At 38.1% G+C, this 20,938-nt stretch overlaps 1 protein-coding gene across 1 annotated transcript in view; it reads right to left on the bottom strand.

The window, feature by feature from the left end:
* The window catches only part of SIK3 (SIK family kinase 3), a 248,309-nt gene that overhangs the window by 94,151 nt on the left and 133,220 nt on the right, over window positions 1–20,938 (bottom strand). The window contains exons 2-3 of the mRNA XM_082845541.1: window positions 14,631–14,747; window positions 11,139–11,202 (exon numbers count right to left, since the gene is read on the bottom strand). Of these exons, the coding sequence (XP_082701667.1) occupies window positions 11,139–11,202; window positions 14,631–14,747 (181 nt within the window). The remainder of the gene's footprint in view (window positions 1–11,138; window positions 11,203–14,630; window positions 14,748–20,938) is intronic.

The following is a 20,938-nucleotide window of genomic DNA, read 5'->3' as shown; positions in this document are numbered from 1 at the left end:
TATTGAGATGATCATGTTATCTTTCTAAATTTTAAATGTATTGGACTATATATAGTTGATTTACAATGCTGTGTTAGTTTCACATGTATAGCAAAGTGATTCAGTTACACATATACATATATTCATTATTTTTTAGATTCTTTTCTCATATAGATTATCACAGAATATTGAGTAGAGGTCCCTGTGCTATACGGTTGGTCCTTATTAGCTATCTATCTTATATGTAGTATTGTGTGTGTGTTCATCCGAAGCTCCTAATTTATCCCTCCCCCTACGTTTCCCCTTTGGTAACCATAAGTTTGTTTTTGATATCTCTAAGTCTGTTTCGGGTTTGTAAATAAGTTCATTTGTATCATTTTTTAAAAATTAGATGCCACATATGAGTGATATCATATGATATTTGTCTTTCTCTGTCTGAGTTACTTCATTTAGTATGATAATTTCTACAGCACCCTTGTTGCTGCAAATGGCATTATTTCATTCTTTTTTATGGCTGAGTAATATTCCATAGTAAATATGTACCACATCTTCTTTATCCATTCCTCTGTCGACATTTAGGTTACTTCCATGTCTTGGCTATTGTAAACAGTGCTACAATAAACACTGGGGTGCATGTATCCTTTCGGATTACAGTTTTCTCTGGATGTATGTCCAGGAGCGGGACTGCTGGGTCATATAGTAGTTCTATTTTTAGACTTTTAAGGAACCTCCATACTGTCCTCCATGGTGGTTGTACCAATTTGTACCAATTTACATTCCCACCAGCAGTGTAGGAGGGTTCCTCTTTCTCCACACCCCCTCCAGCATTTATTGTTTGTAGACTTTTTGATGATGGCCATCCTGACCAGTGCAAGGTGATACCTCACTGTAGTTTTAATTTGCATTTCTCTGATAATCAGTGATATTGAGCATCTTTTCATGTGCTTTTTGGCCATCTGTAAGTCTTCTTTGGAGAAATATCTTTTCAGGTCTTCTGCCCATTTTTTGATTGGGTTGTTTGTTTTTTTGACTTAGAGCTGCATGAGCTGTTTGTATATTTTGGAGATTAATCCACTGCCAGTTGCTTCATTTGCAAACATTTTCTCACATTCTGTAGGTTGTCTTTTTGTTTGTTAATGGTTTCCTTTGCTGTGCAGAAGCTAAGTTTAACTAGGTCCCACTTGTTTATTTTTGTTTTTATTTTCATTACTCTAGGAGGTGGATCAAAAAAGATACTGCTGTGATTCATGTAAAAGAGTGTTCTGCCTATGTTTTCCCCTAAGAGTTTTATAGTGTTTGACATTATATTTAGGTCTTTGTTCCATTTTGAGTTTATTTTTGTGTATGGTGTTAGAGAATGTTCTAATTTCATCCTTTTACATGTAGCTGTCCAGTTTTCCCAGGCCCACTTCTTTACTCCATTGTACATGCTTGCCTGTTTTATCATAGATTAATTGACCATAGGTGCATGGGAGATGATATGTTATCTTTTATTTTCTTTTATTGATATGATGTATTACATTCATGAATTTTGATATGGTGAACCAACCTTGCATTTCTTGCATGTGGATAAATTCTACTTGATCACAGTGTATAATTCTTTTTATATGTTGCTGGATTTCATTTGTAAGTATTCTGTCGAATATTTTTGCATCCATAGTCATAAGAGAGACTGGTCTGTAGTGTTTTGGTTTTTTTTTTTGCGGTACGCGGGCCTCTCACTGTTGTGGCCTCTCCCGTTCGGAGCACAGGCTCCGGACGCGCAGGCTCAGCAGCCATGGCTCACAGGCCCAGCCGCTCTGTGGCATGTGGGATCTTCCCAGACCGGGGCACGAACCCACATCCCCTGCATCGGCAGGTGGACTCTCAACCACTGCACCACCAGGGAAGCCCCTGTAGTGTTTTTTTCTCTTTTCCTTGTGAAGTCCTTGTCTGGTATTGGTATCAAGTATATATCAAGTGTATATATATATATATGTATATGTATGTGTATGTATCAAGTACTCCCTCTTCTACTTTTAGAAGAGTTTGTGAACATTTGCTGTTAACCCTTTTCTAAATATTTGGCAGAGTTCAGCAATGATCCTCCAGACTTGGACTTTCTTTATGGGTGGTCTTTTGATTCCTGCTTCTATCTCTTCACTTGATATAGATCTATTCAGATTGTCTATTTCTTCTTGAGTCAGTTTCAGTAGTTTGTGTCTTTCTAGGAATTTTTCCATTTTATCTAAGTTAAACAATTTGTTGGTGTACAATTGTTCAAGTATTCCTTTATAATAATTGTTATTAATTTAGGGTCAGTAGTAGTATCTCTTCTTTCACTTCTAGTGATTCTAGTGTTTGAGTGTTTCTTTTTTTCTTGGCCAATCTAACTAAAGATTTGTCAATTTTGTTGATCATTTCAAAGAACTAGCTTTTGGTTTCATTGATTTCCTCTATTTTTTTCTATTTTCTATTTCATTAAATTCTGCTATAATTATTATTCCCTTCCTTCAGCTTGATCTTAGGTTTGGTTTGCTCTTACTCTTCCACTGTCGTAAGGTAGAAGACTAGGTAATTGATCTTTCTTATTATAGGCATTCTACAGTTATAAACTTCCCTCTAAGCACTCCTTTAGTTGCATCCCACAGGTTTTGATATGTTGTCTTTATTTTCATCCATCTCAAAGTACTTTCTGAATTTGCCTTTGACTTCTTCTTTGACCCATTGCTTACTTTAAAATACACTGCTTAATTTTTACATATTTGTGAGTTCCCCAAAGTTTTCCTGCTATTCATTTCTAATTTCACTCCACTGTGGTTGTAAAACATTTTGTATTACTGCTAAAATTGAATAAGTTTAAATTTTATGCACATTTGTTTTATGGCCTAGTATATGGTCTATCTTTGAGAATGTCCTGTGTTTACTTGATAAGCATATATATAGTATTGTTGTTAGGTGGAGTGTTCTATAGATGTCTGTTAGGTATAGTTGGTTTACAGTATTGGTCAAGTCTTATTTTTCCTGTTGATCTTCTGTCTACTTTTTCTATCCATTATTGCAAGTAGAGTACTGAAGCTTCCAACTATTGTTACTGTCTATTTCTCCCTTCATTTCTGTCAGTTTTTGTTTTACGCATTTTAGTGCTCTGTTATTAGATACACGTTTATAACTGTTATAGTTTCCTAATGTATTACCTTCTTATCATTATAGAATGTCCCTCTTTATCTCTAATAGTAGAAATAAAGCTATTGTGTTTTAAAGTCTATTTTGTCTGATATCAACGTAGCCATTTGAGCTTTCTCGTCATTGCTGTTTGCATGATATATAATTTTCCATCCTTTTACTTTCAGTCTATTTGTATCTTTGAATTTAAAGTATGTTTCTTGTAGACAGCATACACTGGACCATGTGTTTTTAGTCAGTCTAACAATCATTGCCTTTGCATTAAATTATGCCACCCATTTACACTTAATATAAGTACTGATAATAGCTGGATTTATACCTGCTGTTTTACTTATTGTCTTCCATATATTTTATGTCTTTTTTTGTTTTCTATACCGCCATTACTGCTTTCTTCTGCATTAAGTGAATATTTTTTTATGAAGCATTTCAACTTCTTTAATGATTTTTTACATTATAATTTTCTGAGGGTTTTTTTTAAGTGACTGCTCTAGTGTTTAGCATGTATATTTTATCTTATCCAAATGAGCTTCTGATTTATACCAGGTGATTATATAGAAGGGTTCTGCTTTATAGCATCATTTCTTTTACCCCCTTTTTTAGTGTTTTTGCAATAAAATTACATCAATTAATGTTACAAATCCAACAATACATTGCTATAATTATTTCTGTGCCATGTGTAATGACTTCCTTAGCCTAATGCAATTTTTCTCACACACATATCCTTTGTATCGTTATTGACAAATATATTACACATATATTACATTATAGCCTTAACAGTGTATTTTATATTCAATTTATTTTTAAACAGGTTAAAAGAAAAAAGGAGAAAGTATGCATCTCTTATGACTTTTATAATTACATAATGACACTTATTGGTGCCCTTTATTTACTGTGTGAACTCAAATTACCATCTGAGGTCACCTGCTTTTACCTTGAAGAACTTCTTTTAGTATTTCTTGTAAGGTGTAGCTGTCAGAAACAAATTTGCTCAGTATATATATTTTTCTTTATTTTTTGGCTGCGTTGGGTTTTCATTGCTGGGAGCGAGCTTTCTTTAGTTGCAGTGAGCGGGGTCTACTCTTCATTGCACTGCTTGGGCTTCTCATTGTGATGGCTTCTCTTGTTGCAGAGCACGGGCTCTAGGCACGCGGGCTTCAGTAGTTGCAGCACATGGGCTCAGTAGTTGTGGCTCGCGGGCTCCAGGGCGCAGGCTCAGTAGTTGTGGCGCACGGGCTTAGTTGCTCTGTGGTATGTGGGATCTTCCCAGACCAGGGCTCAAACCCGTGTCCCCTGCATTGGCAGGCAGATTCTTAACCACTGTGCCACCAGTGAAGTCCCTCCCTCAGTTTCTGATTATCTGAGAAAGTCTATTTCACCTCCGTTTTTGAAATATATGTTCACTGGTATAGGATTTTGATTAATAGTTTTTTTTTTCCCTTTCAGGGCTTTAAAAATGTTATCCTATTGCCTTCTGGCCTCCGTTGTCTCTGCTGAAAAGTCTGCTATCTAAACCTACAGAACTCCCTTTAAGTGACGCATCATTTTTCTCTTGATGCTTTCAATATTTTGTCTTTGACTTTCACTATTCTTACTATGATGTATCTGTTTGTGCATCTCTTTGTGTTTAATCCTGATTGGATTTTATTGAGCTTCCTGGATATGTAAGTTATTGTTTTTCAATAAATTTGTGAGGTTTAGAGTCATTATTTCCTTGCATATTTTTTCTGCTCCTTTCTCTCTTCTTCCGGTACGCCCATTATAAATATGTTGGAGCACGTGATTGTATCCCACATTTCTGAGGCTCTATTCATTGTTCTTAATTTGTTTTTCTCTCTGTTCTTCAACTTGCATAAAAAGCCTATCTACAAATTCACTTCTTGTTCTGCAGTTCAAATCAGTTAAGCCTCTCCGATGAATTTTTTATTTTAGTTATTTTACTTTTCAATTCCATAATTTCTTTTGATTCCTTTTTTTAAAAATTTCCATCTCTTGAACATATGTATATGTATAACTGATTCACTTTGTTATAAAGCAGAAACTAACACACCATTGTAAAGCAATTATACCCCAATAAAGATATTAAAAATTAAAAAATTTCCATCTCTTTATTGATATTCTCTATTTGATGTGACCCTATAATCATATTTTCTTTCACGACTTCAATTGTGAGTTCCTTTATGTCTGTGAACATGTCCATAATGGCTACTTTAAAGTCCTTTTTTGATAAATGTGGCCTCTCTGACAGGCAGTTTCTGTGGCCTGCTTTTTGTTGTGGCCTGGGTCATACTTTCCTGTTTCTTTATATGTTTCATAGTTTGCTGTTGTTGGAAACCAGACATTTTAGATAACATGTTATACCACGTCTAGGTACTGGTACACCTCTACCCTTCTGGAGCATGTTCTTGTTATTTGCTTGTTTATTTGTTTAGTGACTGGCTGGATTGTTTTAGTGAAGTTTATTCCCCCATACACAGTGATCAGCTTCTAATGTTGTTCCTCAGGGGAGGCACAGCCTTGGTATATCCACCACTACCCTCAGATCACTGGATCACCATGGTTTGGGCAGGGCTCTCTTCCTGCCTTTTCTTAACCAAGCCCAGCTGTTAAAATCCAAAAACTGTGGCTGGTTGCTCTTTTTTTTTTTTTTTAATATCTATTTATTTGGCTGCATCGCGTCTTAGTTGAGGCACAGGGCTTCTCTCTAGTTGTGGTCGCGGGCTCTAGAATGCACAGGCTTAGCTGCCCCACGGTATGTGGGAGCTTAGTTCCCCAACCAGGGATCAAACCTGCATCCCCTGCATTGGAAGGTGGCTTCTTAACCACTGGACTACCAGGAAAGTCCCTGGTTGTTCTATTATTTTCAACAATGCCCTGGAGCATAAACTGGTCTATAAACAATCCAATCAAGTTCTGGTTCCTTTGAAGAACAGTTTCTGAGATCAGAGTTTGATTTTTCTTCTGACCTTAGGAAGGCTCTTGTGATGTTTTACTCCCTGGGTTCTTACCTGCAAACTAGCTGGCCTATACTTTAGCCTGCTCGAATCTCCTCTGAAATGCCTGTAACCACAACCTCCACAGTTCTTGTGTGTGCCTTCAGGCTTGAACTTCTTCACTCCCCATTGCAAATGAAGTCAGTTCCCTTGGGAAGAAATTAGGAGCTATATGTGTTATGGTCTGTTTCTCCCTCTGGGCAAATCTCTGAGCCAGGACTCTGAAGCTAGGCTGGGGACAATGGAAAAGTTTTCCTTGAGTAACACTCCCTCTCTAGGAGCTGAGCTCAGTGCAGAGAAAGGGGACACAATCTCAATTCTCCCAGCTTGACTCTCTTGGGATGACCCACCAACTTATAACCCAAGGCAAGAGTGATCTGGGTCCCAGTATTCTCAGCATGCCACACCCAAACTCCACAAGTCAGGGCTGGGTGGAAGAAGGAGTCCCCACTGTTCAACTGCTCTCACCCAGGACTTAGCAACAGCAACAGGTAGCTGGGGCAGGATAAGAAATGCTGATGTCCAGTTCCTCCGGGAAGAAAGCCATTAGTCTAGGTGAAAGGAGGGGACCAGAGGGCAGGCCTGTGTTCTTGGCTACAGTAACCTTGAGTGTAATCTCCACCTTGCTGAGCTGGCTAGGGGGAAGAAGGAAGCAGTACTGGCTTAAAAAATACAGACACTCTTACTTCTTACTAAATTTTCACAGATATTCTTGAATAAATGTTTCTTCAGTTGCTGTTCACCCTTAGAAACATTTCCAGAGACTTTCAATGGCTGGATTTTAGGGGTTTTTTAAATCACTTTCACCAGTTTCACTGGGGAGCAGGGCAGCAGAGCTCCTCATGCTATCCTGCCAGAAGTTGATCACCAAGGTTGCCCACTCTCACCACTCTTATTCAACATAGTTTTGGAAGTTTTAGCCACAGCAATCAGAGAAGAAAAGGAAATAAAAGGAATCCAAATCGGAAAAGAAGAAGTAAAGCTGTCACTGTTTGCAGATGACATGATACTATACATAGAGAATCCTAAAGATGCTACCAGAAAACTACTAGAGCTAATCAATGAATTTGGTAAAGTAGTAGGATACAAAATTAATGCACAGAAATCTCTGGCATTCCTATACACTAATGATGAAAAATCTGAAAGTGAAATCAAGACAACACTCCCATTTACCATTGCCACAAAAAGAATAAAATATCTAGGAATAAACCTACCTAAGGAGACAAAAGACCTGTATGCAGAAAATTATAAGACACTGATGAAAGAAATTAAAGATGATACAAATAGATGGAGAGATATACCATGTTCTTGGATTGGAAGAACCAACATTGTGAAAATGACTCTACTACCCAAAGCAATCTATAGATTCAAGGCAATCCCTATCAAACTACCACATTTTTCACAGAACTAGAACAAAAATTTTCACAATTTGTATGGAAACACAAAAGACCCCGAATAGCCAAAGCAATCTTGAGAATGAAAAACGGAGCTGGAGGAATCAGGCTCCCTGACTTCAGACTATACTACAAAGCTACAGTAATCAAGACAGTATGGTACTGGCACAAAAACAGAAAGATAGATCAATGGAACAGGATAGAAAGCCCAGAGATAAACCCATGCACATATGGACACCTTATCTTTGATAAAGGTGGCAGGAATGTACAGTGGAGAAAGGACAGCCTCTTCAATAAGTGGTGCTGGGAAAACTGGACAGGTACATGTAAAAGTATGAGATTAGATCACTCCCTAACACCATACACAAAAATAAGCTCAAAATGGATTAAAGACCTAAATGTAAGGCCAGAAACTATCAAACTCTTAGAGGAAAACATAGGCAGAACACTCTATGACATAAATCACAGCAAGATCCTTTCTGACTCACCTCCTAGAGAAATGGAAATAAAAACAAAAATAAACAAATGGGACCTAATGAAACTTCAAAGCTTTTGCTCAGCAAAGGAAACCATAAACAAGACAAAAAGGCAACCCTGAGAATGGGAGAAAATATTTGCAAATGAAGCAACTGACAAAGGATTAATCTCCAAAATTTACAAGCAGCTCATGCAGCTCAATAATAAAAAAACAAACAACCCAATCCAAAAATGGGCAGAAGACCTAAATAGACATTTCTCCAAAGAAGATATACAGATTGCCAACAAACACATGAAAGAATGCTCAACATCATTAATCATTAGAGAAATGCAAATCAAAACTACAATGAGATATCATCTCACACCAGTCAGAACGGCCATCATCAAAAAATCTAGAAACAGGGCTTCCCTGGTGGCGCAGTGGTTAAGAATCCACCTGCCAATGCAGGGGACACGGGTTCGAGCCCTGGTCCGGGAAGATCCCACATGCCGCGGAGCAACTAAGCCCACGCGCCACAACTAGAGCCTGCGCTCTAGAGCCCGAGAGCCACAACTACTGAGCCCGCGTGCCTAGAGCCCGTGCTCCGCAATAAGAGAAGCCACCGCAATGAGAAGCCCGTGCACCGCAACGAAGACCCAACGCAGCCAAAAGATAAATAAATAAATATTAAAAAAAAAAAAATCTAGAAACAATAAATGCTGGAGAGGGTGTGGAGAAAAGGGAACACTCTTGCACTGCTGGTGGGAATGTGAATTGGTTCAGCCACTATGGAGAACAGTATGGAGGTTCCTTAAAAAACTACAAATAGAACTACTATATGACCCAGCAATCCCACTACTGGGCATATACCCTGAGAAAACCAAAATTCAAAAAGAGTCATGTAACAAAATGTTCACTGCAGCTCTATTTACAATAGCCTGGAGATGGAAACAACCTAAGTGCCCATCATCGGATGAATGGATAAAGAAGATGTGGCACATGTATACAATGGAATATTACTCAGCCATAAAAAGAAACGAAATTGAGCTATTTGTAATGAGGTGGATAGACCTAGAGTCTATCATACAGAGTGAAGTAAGTCAGAAAGAAAAAGACAAATACCGTATGCTAACACATATATATGGAAGTTAAGAAAAAAAAAAATGTCATGAAGAACTTAGGGGTAAGACAGGAATAAAGACACAGACCTACTGGAGAACAGACTTGAGGATGTGGGGAGGGGGAAGGGTGAGCTGTGACAGGGCGAGAGAGAGGCATGGACATATATACACTAATAAACATAAGGTAGATAGCTAGTGGGAAGCAGCCGCATGGCACAGGGATATTGGCTCGGTGCTTTGTGACCGCCTGGAGGGGTGGGATAGGGAGGGTGGGAGGGAGGGAGCCGCAAGAGGGAAGAGATATGGGAACATATGTATATGTATAACTGATTCACTTTGTTATAAAGCAGAAACTAACACACCATTGTAAAGCAATTATACCCCAATAAAGATGTTAAAAAAAAAAAAGTTGATCACCCATTTGTCATTTAACGTGGAGGTGAAGGAAGCAAAGTGCTGGGGCTGTATATGTGCTGTCTCATTTCATCTTCACAACTGTAAGGCAGATATGACAGATCTGACTTTTATAGACCATGAAACTGAGTTCCAAAGTCCCAGTAAAAAAGCAAATAGTGGCAACAATCTGATTCAAAACCAGGTATAACTGCCTCCAAAGCTCATGTTCTTGATTAAGCCCGTCCCTTCATCTCTGATACAGATAGTTTTAAAAATGAGACCTCATGAGACAGTTATATCCCTGTGCAGGCACAATGATTTCTTTAGGTGATACATCAATTTCTTCCTCCTCCAGATCTTTTATAATAATACCATGAGAAGTACTACTCTGTTTCCTCATGCCTTGAGCTACATTCCCACAAAGAATCTATCTTTTATCTTTTCTGTACTTTTGAAATCTGTTTTCCTAAAGAGCAAAGTAGGTATGATGTGCACTGAGTTTGGTTCTTTGATTATTATGAACATTAAGATGACAAGGTCTCTTTGCTCCCAAGATTACCATTATGCATAAGCACAGATGCAAAGCCAAGCAAAAATGTCATTAAGAAGTGATACCTCCTTTAAAAAAGACTCGCACTTATTTTGAAGATTCTTAGATACAAAATTGTCAGATTTATGGGGAAAGTTTAACATACCAAAATATTCATAGTCACAACTCACAGTCATTAATGAGAAGATTCCACTTTAAAAGTGATATCATGCTCTTTAATATATTTTAAATAACAAAGTGCCAATATTTTGAAAATTAAAAAAATTCTTACCATCCAGATTTAAACTAAAACAAAATCTAAAAAAATAAACTAAATAAACCTAAAATATATAAGAAGAAACCTTTCTCTATATTCACATGCCAAAAAAGAAATAAAATTTAAAAATAAAAAGACATGTCAATCTAGATTTGAAAGTTTAGTCATTATCTCTATTTGGCTCCATTTATCATTGTTACCAAAAAAAAAAAAAAATGGGGGGTGCCAGTTTTTACCACCTCAAAAAGTCATATTTCCTGGTAACAAATTCTCCTGCTTAATTCTGATGTTGTGCTAACCTAAGTGTTAGAGGAAAAAAAGAATAGCTACTGAAGACAAAACGTCCTAAATTACAAGAATCATTAAGGGAACTGTGAACACGTGGTAAGGAATAGAGTTACATGTTATATTTAAATAAATGTTAAAGAATGCATTAGGGTGAGACTGTTTGCTCCGAGTGGCTATTTCACACACAACACAGGCCCACCACACTTGTAAGCGTTCTGTCACACTTGGTCACCCCAATTAGAATCTGGCAATAGGAAAGACCCTCAAAAGTTCAGAGAAATGTTTGTTTTTGAAGATCTTTAATCTCAACCATCAACACCTTACTGAAATAAACAAAACACCTTTGCTAAGGAAACAAAGATGGTGAAGACTTAAAAGAGATGAATCAAAAATAATTAAAATTACTTTGTTGATAGAAAATGACAGCACTGGAGGACAGCATCAAGTCACAGCTGCTCAAGTGACAACGGCATCGAACGGCTATTTTAAGTTTGCCGTGGTGTGCTCAATAGCTGTTTGAAGAATGCAGTAAATGTACTTACCAAATATTTCCCCTCCACTAGCATATTCTGTCACCAGATAAATCATCCGTTCTGTCTCCATAACCTGGTGCAAAGGCAGGAAAGTGACAGTGATACAAATGACAGGCTGATATCACAGGAAGAGAAACGAATGAATCTTCTTTTGTCATTTGAAGTATTAATAACCATTACTGCCTAAAGGAAATTTAAAACATCAGGGGATTGGGAGGGTGACAGACATAAACGTTATTAAGAAGAAAGGAGGAAAACAGGTATTCCTCCAAGTTCTTAAAAGTAGGAAATATTTCCTACTTGAGAGAGTCCTTTTGTCATCCCAGGAGGCCTCTGCAACCTTTTAAGCTCCACAAAACTGAGAAGCGAAGAAGCTGCCAAGAACCAAAAAGTTCACATTCGACAGTGATCACCTGAAGCTCAAAAATGTCCCCCGCAAAACCCAACCAAAACAAAACTTAGGGAGAACAACAGGAATCACTTAAGAACTGCACAAATATCACATATGGCTGTGCTTTTTTTAAATGGAAATGACAACTTTCCTGTCCACCATCCTTTTATTCAAAACTGGGAACGATAATATAAATATTCAACACTTCAATAATATAAACGACTTACTTGTATTTTTATCTTAGTCTCTATTTTGCCACTGTTTACAAAATTAGTTGTAGTGTGTTGTCAGTTCCTTCTTCCTTTTTACCTTTTTCATTAAATATTTATTAAAGTAATATATGAGTATATATGTTCATTATAAACATTTTAAATACCCAGTATATAAACAAAAGACCAAAGGTTTTCCTCTTTCCAACCCCCTCCATTTTATTCCTCAGTGGAAACACTGTTTATAGCTTATTCTGTAACATTTTAGAGCAGTGCTGCCCAATAGAAACATTGTGAGTCTCATATAAAATTTTAACTTTTCTAGTAGCCACATTAGAAAAGAAAAAGTTAATTCTAATAATATATTTTATTATCATTAATATTATTTCAAAAATTTTTAATTGTAAACAGCTCCAATTTTTATATTTACATTAGTATTAAGTGAAAGTAAAAATCCAGTTCCTCATTCACTCTAGCCACATGTTAATACACAATAACCACATGTGGCTAGTGGCTATCATAGTAGGCAATAGTTTTACACTTTCACTATGCTTCAAGGTTAATTATTTTATCAAATCATTCCCTAGTCACTTTATTTTTGACATCTCTATACGTTAATACCATAACAGTATCATACATTACCTTATAATAATAGATCTATTTCTTCTTTTCAATAGTTTCATAGTACTCCATTGTATGTATGCTTATTCTTTTAATTTTTCAATCTAATAACTGTGTCATTTTTTTCACTTTAATTTAAAAACTCTGTATAGACTGGTGATACTAACCCACTATTACATGTATTGCTTCCAAGTTCTTTATATGTTGACTTATATAACAAAAAGTAAGTACCCTAAATATATGCAGTTGTTTAGGAAAAAAAAGAAAAGGAAAAAAAAATGTCATAATGTATATCTCCTTTGTACCAGGCCTTTTATTGACTGTAAATCTTTTAAATTTTATTGAAGTACAGTTGATTTACAGTGCTGTTTTTAATTTCAGATTTTTTTGAAAAGAACTTTGCAGGAGTTCAAAAACTTTCCTATATAGTTATCTATATTTGGCTCACTCTATAAACCCAAAGAGACTAAAGCTTTAACAAATGACCTGAAAACTGCCTTGACAATTCAACAGCCATTCTTCACCTTGGCAGTTCAGAATCTCCCATTAACAATATTAGCTGCCAAAGAGCAAAATTAAAGCTTAAGAAAGGGCAATGTTCAAAGCCAGGGCTGAAAGTATATAAACCTTATAGGCTAATGAAATCTTGGGTAAGAAAGGTAAATTTGCAGATTTCAGTTATAAGGTTAGTACCTATAAGTTAACCTCTTGAGAAAGATCAGCCTAATAAGCTCTACAACTATTTAAAGATGATTTACTTTAAAAAGTGAGGTCAAGGGCTTCCCTGGTGGCACAGTGGTTGAGAATCCACCTGCCGATGCAGGGGACACGGGTTCGTGCCCCGGTCCGGGAAGATGCCACATGCCGCAGAGCGGCTGGGCCCGTGAGCCATGGCCGCTGAGCCTGGGCGTCCGGAGCCTGTGCTCCGCAACGGGAGAGGCCACAGCGGTGAGAGGTCCGCGTACCTCAAGAAGAAAAAAAAAAAAAAAAAAAAGTGAGGTCAAGAAGTTTACTCAACCTGTCAGGATAGGAAGGAAGCAGAGGTTAGACACCTCTGAGTTTGCAGATACAGGTCTTCAGGCAACCCCAGAAACCTTTCATGGGTTTCCTTCTGGGGTACAGTGGAGGTGTGGTTCAACATAATTTAGTGTGATGGATTTCAACAAGCCTGCTCCTGCTGATCTAATTCATTTCATTATGTGAGCAGCTGATGCCAGAGACGAGCCCTAACACTGTAGCCTTAACCGTATACACTAATATCAAGACATGCTTTCTTTCCCATGAAAGCAACAGACTATGAAAGCTTCCCCTTTGGGCCTTGGTCAATGTACTCTTCACACTCTTACACATGATCCCGGATCTGGGCCAGTAACCACTTACTGCAGACTAACAGCAGCAAATGAATTGAGGGGGTGGCCACATCCTGCAGAACCAGGTGATGGCTGATCTGGTAGAAAGCAGTGAGCAGGGCTGGCCCTATGTACAGGCAGAGCTCATGGCTGCCAACACGCTGCAATTTGAGAAGCACCTCAAAGCTCTACCTCTCCCAAAATACCTCCTCTACCAGCCTGCTAAAGCAAGGTCCTCCTCTCCTATCTGGCTTAAAATTCCAGTCATTAGATTTACCGCTTTTGCAGTAAGGCTAGGGAATGACTTTTGATGAAGGCATGAAATATGCATGCTTCTTGGAAGATAAGAAAACTAGAACAGAAATCTCTTCCATTACACAGAATCAATCTCTTGGTTATCAAAGTAATCAAATGCTATCTTAGAAAACTAAGTCTAGTACCCTGTTAGAATAGAAAGGAGGTAGGCTCTGACTCATACAAGAAGCCATGCTTAAAATATCCTTTGCCATCATAATTCATAACATGATCACAGAAATTAGTATTTAAATAATATTGTAAAAATTAATATTACTTTCACCCCTCAAAATTCTGTTCCTTTTGGGTTCCCCATTCTGCTTTAAGATTCTGACCTAAATAAGTAAGTTCTCATCACCTTTTTGTGTAACTCTAAGAATGGCATCCAAGTCTTAAAGAACAAATTATAAAGGCCTACTTAGGTAAGTTAGACCTTACCAGTAAATACCCAAGGGAAACAGAAGTACTGAGTTGGGGGATAATAGGGTAGGATAAATAGTAGGATGAATATATGAACATAGAAACAAAAAAAAGTTGCAGATGTTCACCCACCCACCTTCCCTTCAAAAGTAACCACAGACACAAGTGACCATTCTGGGTTCTTTGTTGCCATACGCTACACCACTAGTGATCCTACCTGGTAAAGCCTGATAATATGGGGGTGGCAAAGCATCTTCATAATTTGAACTTCTCGGAAAATCTTCTTCAAGTTTTCTTCATCCAGCTGGGTCTTATCTATGATCTTGATAGCAACCTGACAACAGAGAAAGAAGATTTACTCTGATGCATTATTTATTATTTTTTAATAAATTTATTTATTTTATTTATTTATTTTTGGCTGTGTTGCATCTTCCTTGCTGCACACGGGCTTTATCTAATTGTGGCGAGCGGGGCCTACTCTTCGCTGCAGTGGCTTCTCTTGTTGGAGAGCATGGACTCTAGGCACACAGGCTTAGCAGTTGTGGCGCACAGGCTTAGCTGCTCTGCAGCATGTGGGATCTTCCTGGACCAGGGCTCGAACCCGTGTCCCCTGCATTGGCAGGCAGATTCTTAACCACTGAGCCACCAGGGAAGCCCTCTGATGCATTATTAAAAGGAGTTTACTAAGGAAAATTAAATCCACTTTAAAACGTATTCCACAAAATACAAACTGCCAGTATTTTGTTTACAGAATGCCAATGAAGAAAATAAATTCACTCTTTTTAGAAAGACAGAAAATGGACTTCCCTGGTGGCACAGTGGTTAAGAATCTGCCTGCCAATGCAGGGGACACAGATTCGAGCCCTGGTCCAGGAAGATCCCACATGCCGCGGAGCAACTAAGCCCATGCGCCACAACTACTGAGCCTGCTCTCTAGAGCCCGTGAGCCACAACTACTGAGCCCACATGCCACAACTACTGAAGCCCGCATGCCTAGAGCCCGTGATCTGCAACAAGAGAAGTCACCGCAATGAGAAGCCTACGCACCACAACGAAGAGTAGCCCCCACTCACCGCAACTAGAGAAAGCCTGCACACAGCAACAAAGACCCAATGAAGAAAGGAAGGAAGGAAGGAAGGGAGGGAGGGAGGGAGGGAGGAAATGGATTCCTAGCAAGTTGGTCTCAAAGGAACAGACTCCTAAAGCTAATGGGTCTTCTGCCATTTCTTAAATTGCTGCTACAGTAAAACCCCAGGACAAAATACTTCATTACTCTGCAGATGCAGTTACATTTTAGGCAAATCACGCTGGGTGCAGAGAATGGTATGTAGGGCCTCTTATTAAGACAAGAAGCTTATATCATAAGTAAGTGATGACTTAGTAAGGGCTGACCAGAAATTCCACAGGTGCATCCCACACCTCACCAGGTGCTTCTGTAACTCAGTAACAGTAGTAGTAGTGGTGATGGTGGTGGTGGTACCAGCAGCAGTTACTATATACTGAACACTAACTGTATGCCAGGCATAATCCTTAGTGCTTTGCAAGTACTGACTCATTTAAACCTTAAAACACTCCATATTATTATCAACCTTATTTTACAAATATGGAAACTGAGACACAAAGAGATTAAGTAATTACCCAAGATTAAGTAATTTATAGCTAGTATGTGGTAGAGCCAAGATTGAAGCCCAGGTATCTCAGCTTTGGAATCAAATTATTAATGATAACCCTCCAAAAATCTGGAGATCTTTCTGTGCCGTATATACACTGCTTCAGCATAAAACAGCTTTCTACTTTGCTCCTAATTCTTTAGATACTCAGCAGCGTACATATTTAAAAACAGAACGAATGATGAAAGACTTTTAAAATTACTAAATCTAAACTTCGTTATTCTCAGTAAAATACTCAAAATATTGGGGTGCCCCCGAATATCTCTATATCTCAGTTTCAATTACTCAATCAGTATGTAATCAATGAATACTAGTTGGACGAAGGACCAGAACTAGGCAAATTCTAGCCCCTTTCAGTTCTTAAAATTCTATGATTCTATACACTGGGGGAAGAAAACAAAATTTATACTAATTGAGAAAAAAAGGAAAAAGAAAAAACAGGGAAGCAAAAATGTCAGTACTAAAAAGTTTAGCCCAAGGATATAAAGACAGTATGGAACTATACGTGGTAGATGATTCGAATGTATGAATGACCAACATAACAATAACTTTGGAGCTGTTTCAGATACAGAATGAGGACTAATGGGAGAAAGGTACAGGCAGACAAATTTCAGCTCAATTCAGAGTTAAGCCCTGCCTAATGATGGAATGTGATAAAATGAGGTGGGTGTAGCTTGCGTTTCAGAGATTAACCAGACACAGCCTTCACTTCAGTGAGCTCACAATCTAGTAGAGGAAAGACATATGTGAAACAGCCAACTATACAACATTGGAAATACAATCAATAAAGCTATGTACACAGTATAAGTAGAAAAGAGGATGAAGTATGACCTTCACTTGGGGGGAGAATAAGTAGACATAGGGAAAGACTTCACAAAGAAGAGAGAACTTGAGAAGAGACAGAATTGAGATGGGCATAAAAGAAGGAAGAGAATTTTATAAGGAACAACAGCAGAATCATTAACAAGTCCTACCAGCTGCTTGACCTCCTAATAAGTCTTGAACCATATGACCCGCGACCACGAGCATTTCTACTCCTCATCACTGTGTCAGATCACACACAGTGTGCTGTCTAATATAGTAGGCACCAGCCACATGTGATTACTGAGCACTTGAAATGTGCACGTAAAATATACACCAGATTTCAAAGACTTAATATTAAAAAGGGAATATAAACTATCTTACTGATAATTTGTACATTGATTACATGTAGAAATAACATTCTGGATATACTAGGTAAATAAAATATATTATTAAAACTAATTTCAATGAAAAAGCAATCCTATGGAATGGGAAAAATATTTACAAATCACATATCTGATAAGGGATTACTAACCAAAATATAGAAGGAATTCATACAACTCAGTTTAAAAAAAAAAACCCAATTCAAAAATGGGCAAAGGACCTAAACAGACATTTTTCCAAGGAGGACATACAAATGGCCAACAGGTACGTGAAATGGTATTCAACATCACTAGTCACCAGGGAAATGCAAATCAAAACCACGATGAGACACCACCTCCTGCCTGTTAGGATGTCTACTATCAAAAACACAAAAGAGGGCTTCCCTTGGTGGCGCAGTGGTTGAGAGTCCTCCTGCCGATGCAGGGGACACGGATTCGTGCCCCGGTCCAGGAAGACCCCATATACCGTGGAGCGGCTGGGCCCGTGAGCCATGGCTGCTGAGCCTGCGCGTCCGGAGCCTGTGCTCCGCAACACGAGAGGCCACAACAGTGAGAGGCCCGAGCACCGCAAAAACAAACAAAAAAAAAGATAAATGCTGGCAAGGAAATGGAGAAAGGGGAACCCTTTTACATTGGTGGTGGGAATGTAAACTGGTACAGCCACTATGAAAACAGTATGGAGGTTCCTCAAGAAATTAAAAAATAAAACTACCACATGATCCAGCAATCTCACTTCTGGGTGGGAAACGAAAGGAAACAAAATCATTATCTCAAAGAGATTATCTGTACTCTGATGTTCATTCAACAGTCAAGGTACCAGAAATGACCTAAGCGTCCATCACAGATGAATGGATAAAAAAATGTGGTGTATGTATACTACCGAGTATTATTGAGCCTTAAAAAAGGAAATCCTGTCATTTGCAACCAGTGGATGAACTTGGAGGACATTATCCTAAGTGAAATAAGTCAAAGACAAATAAATATCACGTTACCGCATGGTACCACCTACATGTAAAATTTAAAAAAGAACGAAAGAACAAATGAACAGAAGAAAGAAAGAGCCAAACTCACAGAAACAGAAAGTAGAAAAGTGGTTGCCAGGGGCTGAGAGGTGGGGAAAATAGGGAGAGGTTGGTAAATGGGTACAAACTTTCAGTTATAAAATGAATAAGGTCTGAGGATCTAATGTAAAAAATGATGACTACAGTTGATAACACTGTGCTGTATCATTGAAATCTGTTGAGAGTGAAACTTAAATATTCTCACCATATAGAAAAAAAAGATAAATATGTCAGGCGATAGATATGTTAATTAACTCAAGGGGTAAACCCTTTCACAGTGCATACATATCAAAGCATCACATTGAACAATTTAAGTATCTTACAATTCTATTTGTTAATTACACTTCAATAAAGAGGGGTGGGGGGGAACCTAACTAATTTCACCTGTTTTTACTTTTTGAAATATGACTACTCAAAAAGTAAAAATTATATACGTGGCCCTCATTTTATTGGACAGCACTGGTCTAGATGATACCAATAAGCTACCAATTAAAGCAGGTATTCCAAGAAAATGACTTCTGAAATACTTGACCCAATACTGAGAATTGCCAGCCACCTATCTCAAACAAACTTGGCAGGCTACAAGGCACTCAATGCTCAACACTGCCTCGGGGAGAATCTTAAATAAGGCCTCAAAAGTTGCATTCCAAGAACTCAATTTAATTCCATTAAAAACTGTTTACTGAGCAACTGACTGGCTTAAGGCAGTGCCCTCCAGCAGCTCACTAGCAGCTACTCTCAACAGGGATTCTGTGAGACAATTAAGTTTTACACTCAGTTTTACAGCAGTTCTCAAACTTTTTGGTCTTGGGATTCCTTCTCTTAAAAATTACTGAGAACCTTCAAAGAAGTTTTGTTTATATGGGTAATATCTATCAATATTTACTTAGAAATTAGATTAAAATTACAATCAGAAATTAAAACAGAAAATTTTAAAGCAGAAGAATACACATGCACACATTTCATCAGCCATCAGAGTAATCATATCATCAAACATCAGGTGGTCTTTTGAAATCTCCACTGCATAATTATGAGAGAATGAGAGTGAAAAATGAAAATAATGTTTGAATATTTATAAAAACAGTTTTGACCGAGGGACTCACTGAAAGAGTTTTGGCGACTCTGGGGTCCCTGGATCAAACATTGAGAACAACAAGGCATCACTGTATGTAATGAATTAACTTCTTGCCTAGGCATCTAGAATGGTACTGAAACAGGAGGGAAGGGGGCAGAACACAACCTTTAAAAGAATGACATGGCCATAGGACATGACAAAAACTGGTTAGAACCAACTAAGTCCAAGATGGCGGAAGATGTGACTTCCACTGGACCTTAAGCCTCATTATATGCTCATTGTAATACATTAGCATATGCTAAATGACACACCCACCAGAGCCAAGACAGCTCTGAGGTTAACCATAAAAGGTCAAAAAGTGAGCGGCGGCCCAATTCCTGGAAATCCCCACCCCTTCCCCAAAATAATTGGAATAATTCTCCCACTCATTAGGCTACGAAATTACCCAGCCCATAAAAACTAATCATGTCATATTTCGGGGCCTCTCACCTTCTGCGATGGCCCACATTCTGTCTGTGGAGTGTGTTTCATTCTAAATAAATCCACTTCTTACCAATCACTTTGTCTCTCACTGAACTCTTTCTGTGACGAGACATCAAGAAACTGAGGTTCATTAAGTCCTGAGACCAGGTGTGTGATCTCAATTAAAAGACCGTGGGTTCAAGTCCCAATCTGAGTTGCACGGTTTCAGAACCACCTTTGGGAAAACTGAGAAAATCTTCACTCAATTTTTTTTTCCTGTAGGACTTAATTCCTTCTATAAGAATTAATTCATTCTCAGTTGAGATGGCTTCTAGAAAAGGAATTTAAATGTCTTTGCAATCAGCCTTGGTGAAAAGCTTTCTCCTTTTAAACTTACTAGAAAATAGAATTGTCATCAGGAAACAGGTTTAATGCAACCCCAAACCACCACAAACTACACAAGCTAGACTATAAGCACTAAATGGCCATGATTAAAGATGTACCATATGTACCACGGTCAGGACGTAGGCTGGTCATACTCTTGGGAAGATCCTGACCTTTGCGCTGGAACCAATCAAGGAGTTGGTATTTTAGTTTGTAACAAATATTCAGATCAAGTACTAAGGGGCAAAGACATACATTTGGAAAGAACCCATTACTCCATCCATTTTACATACCATCATAACTGTTTCTGGGAAAATATGCAGCTGTCAAGCCTAAGGAATGACTGAGATGTTAGGATTCTAGCCAACTTCAGACAGGAGGATTCAACATGACCACCAACGATAATGGTCAATCAGCTCTCAATGAATCCCAAAGGAAATACAGTTGACCCTGAACAATGTGGGTTTGAACTGCTAGGGCCCACTTACACACGGATTTTTCTTGATAGTAAACACTACAGTACTACACAGTCCATGGCTGGTTGACTCCACAGATGTGGAGGAATCAGGGATGTGGAGGGCCAGCTGTAAGTTTTATGTGGATTAATCCCGGTGTTGTTCAAGAGTCAACTATAGTTTTAAATAAAAGAAAAAGAAAAAAAAAGATTCAACTATTGTTTAAAATATCTA

The sequence above is a fragment of the Leucopleurus acutus genome, assembly GCF_964270905.1.
Source record: "Leucopleurus acutus genome assembly, chromosome: 8".
Classification (NCBI taxonomy): domain Eukaryota; kingdom Metazoa; phylum Chordata; class Mammalia; order Artiodactyla; family Delphinidae; genus Leucopleurus; species Leucopleurus acutus.
This window is presented reverse-complemented; position numbering and strand designations above follow the sequence as displayed.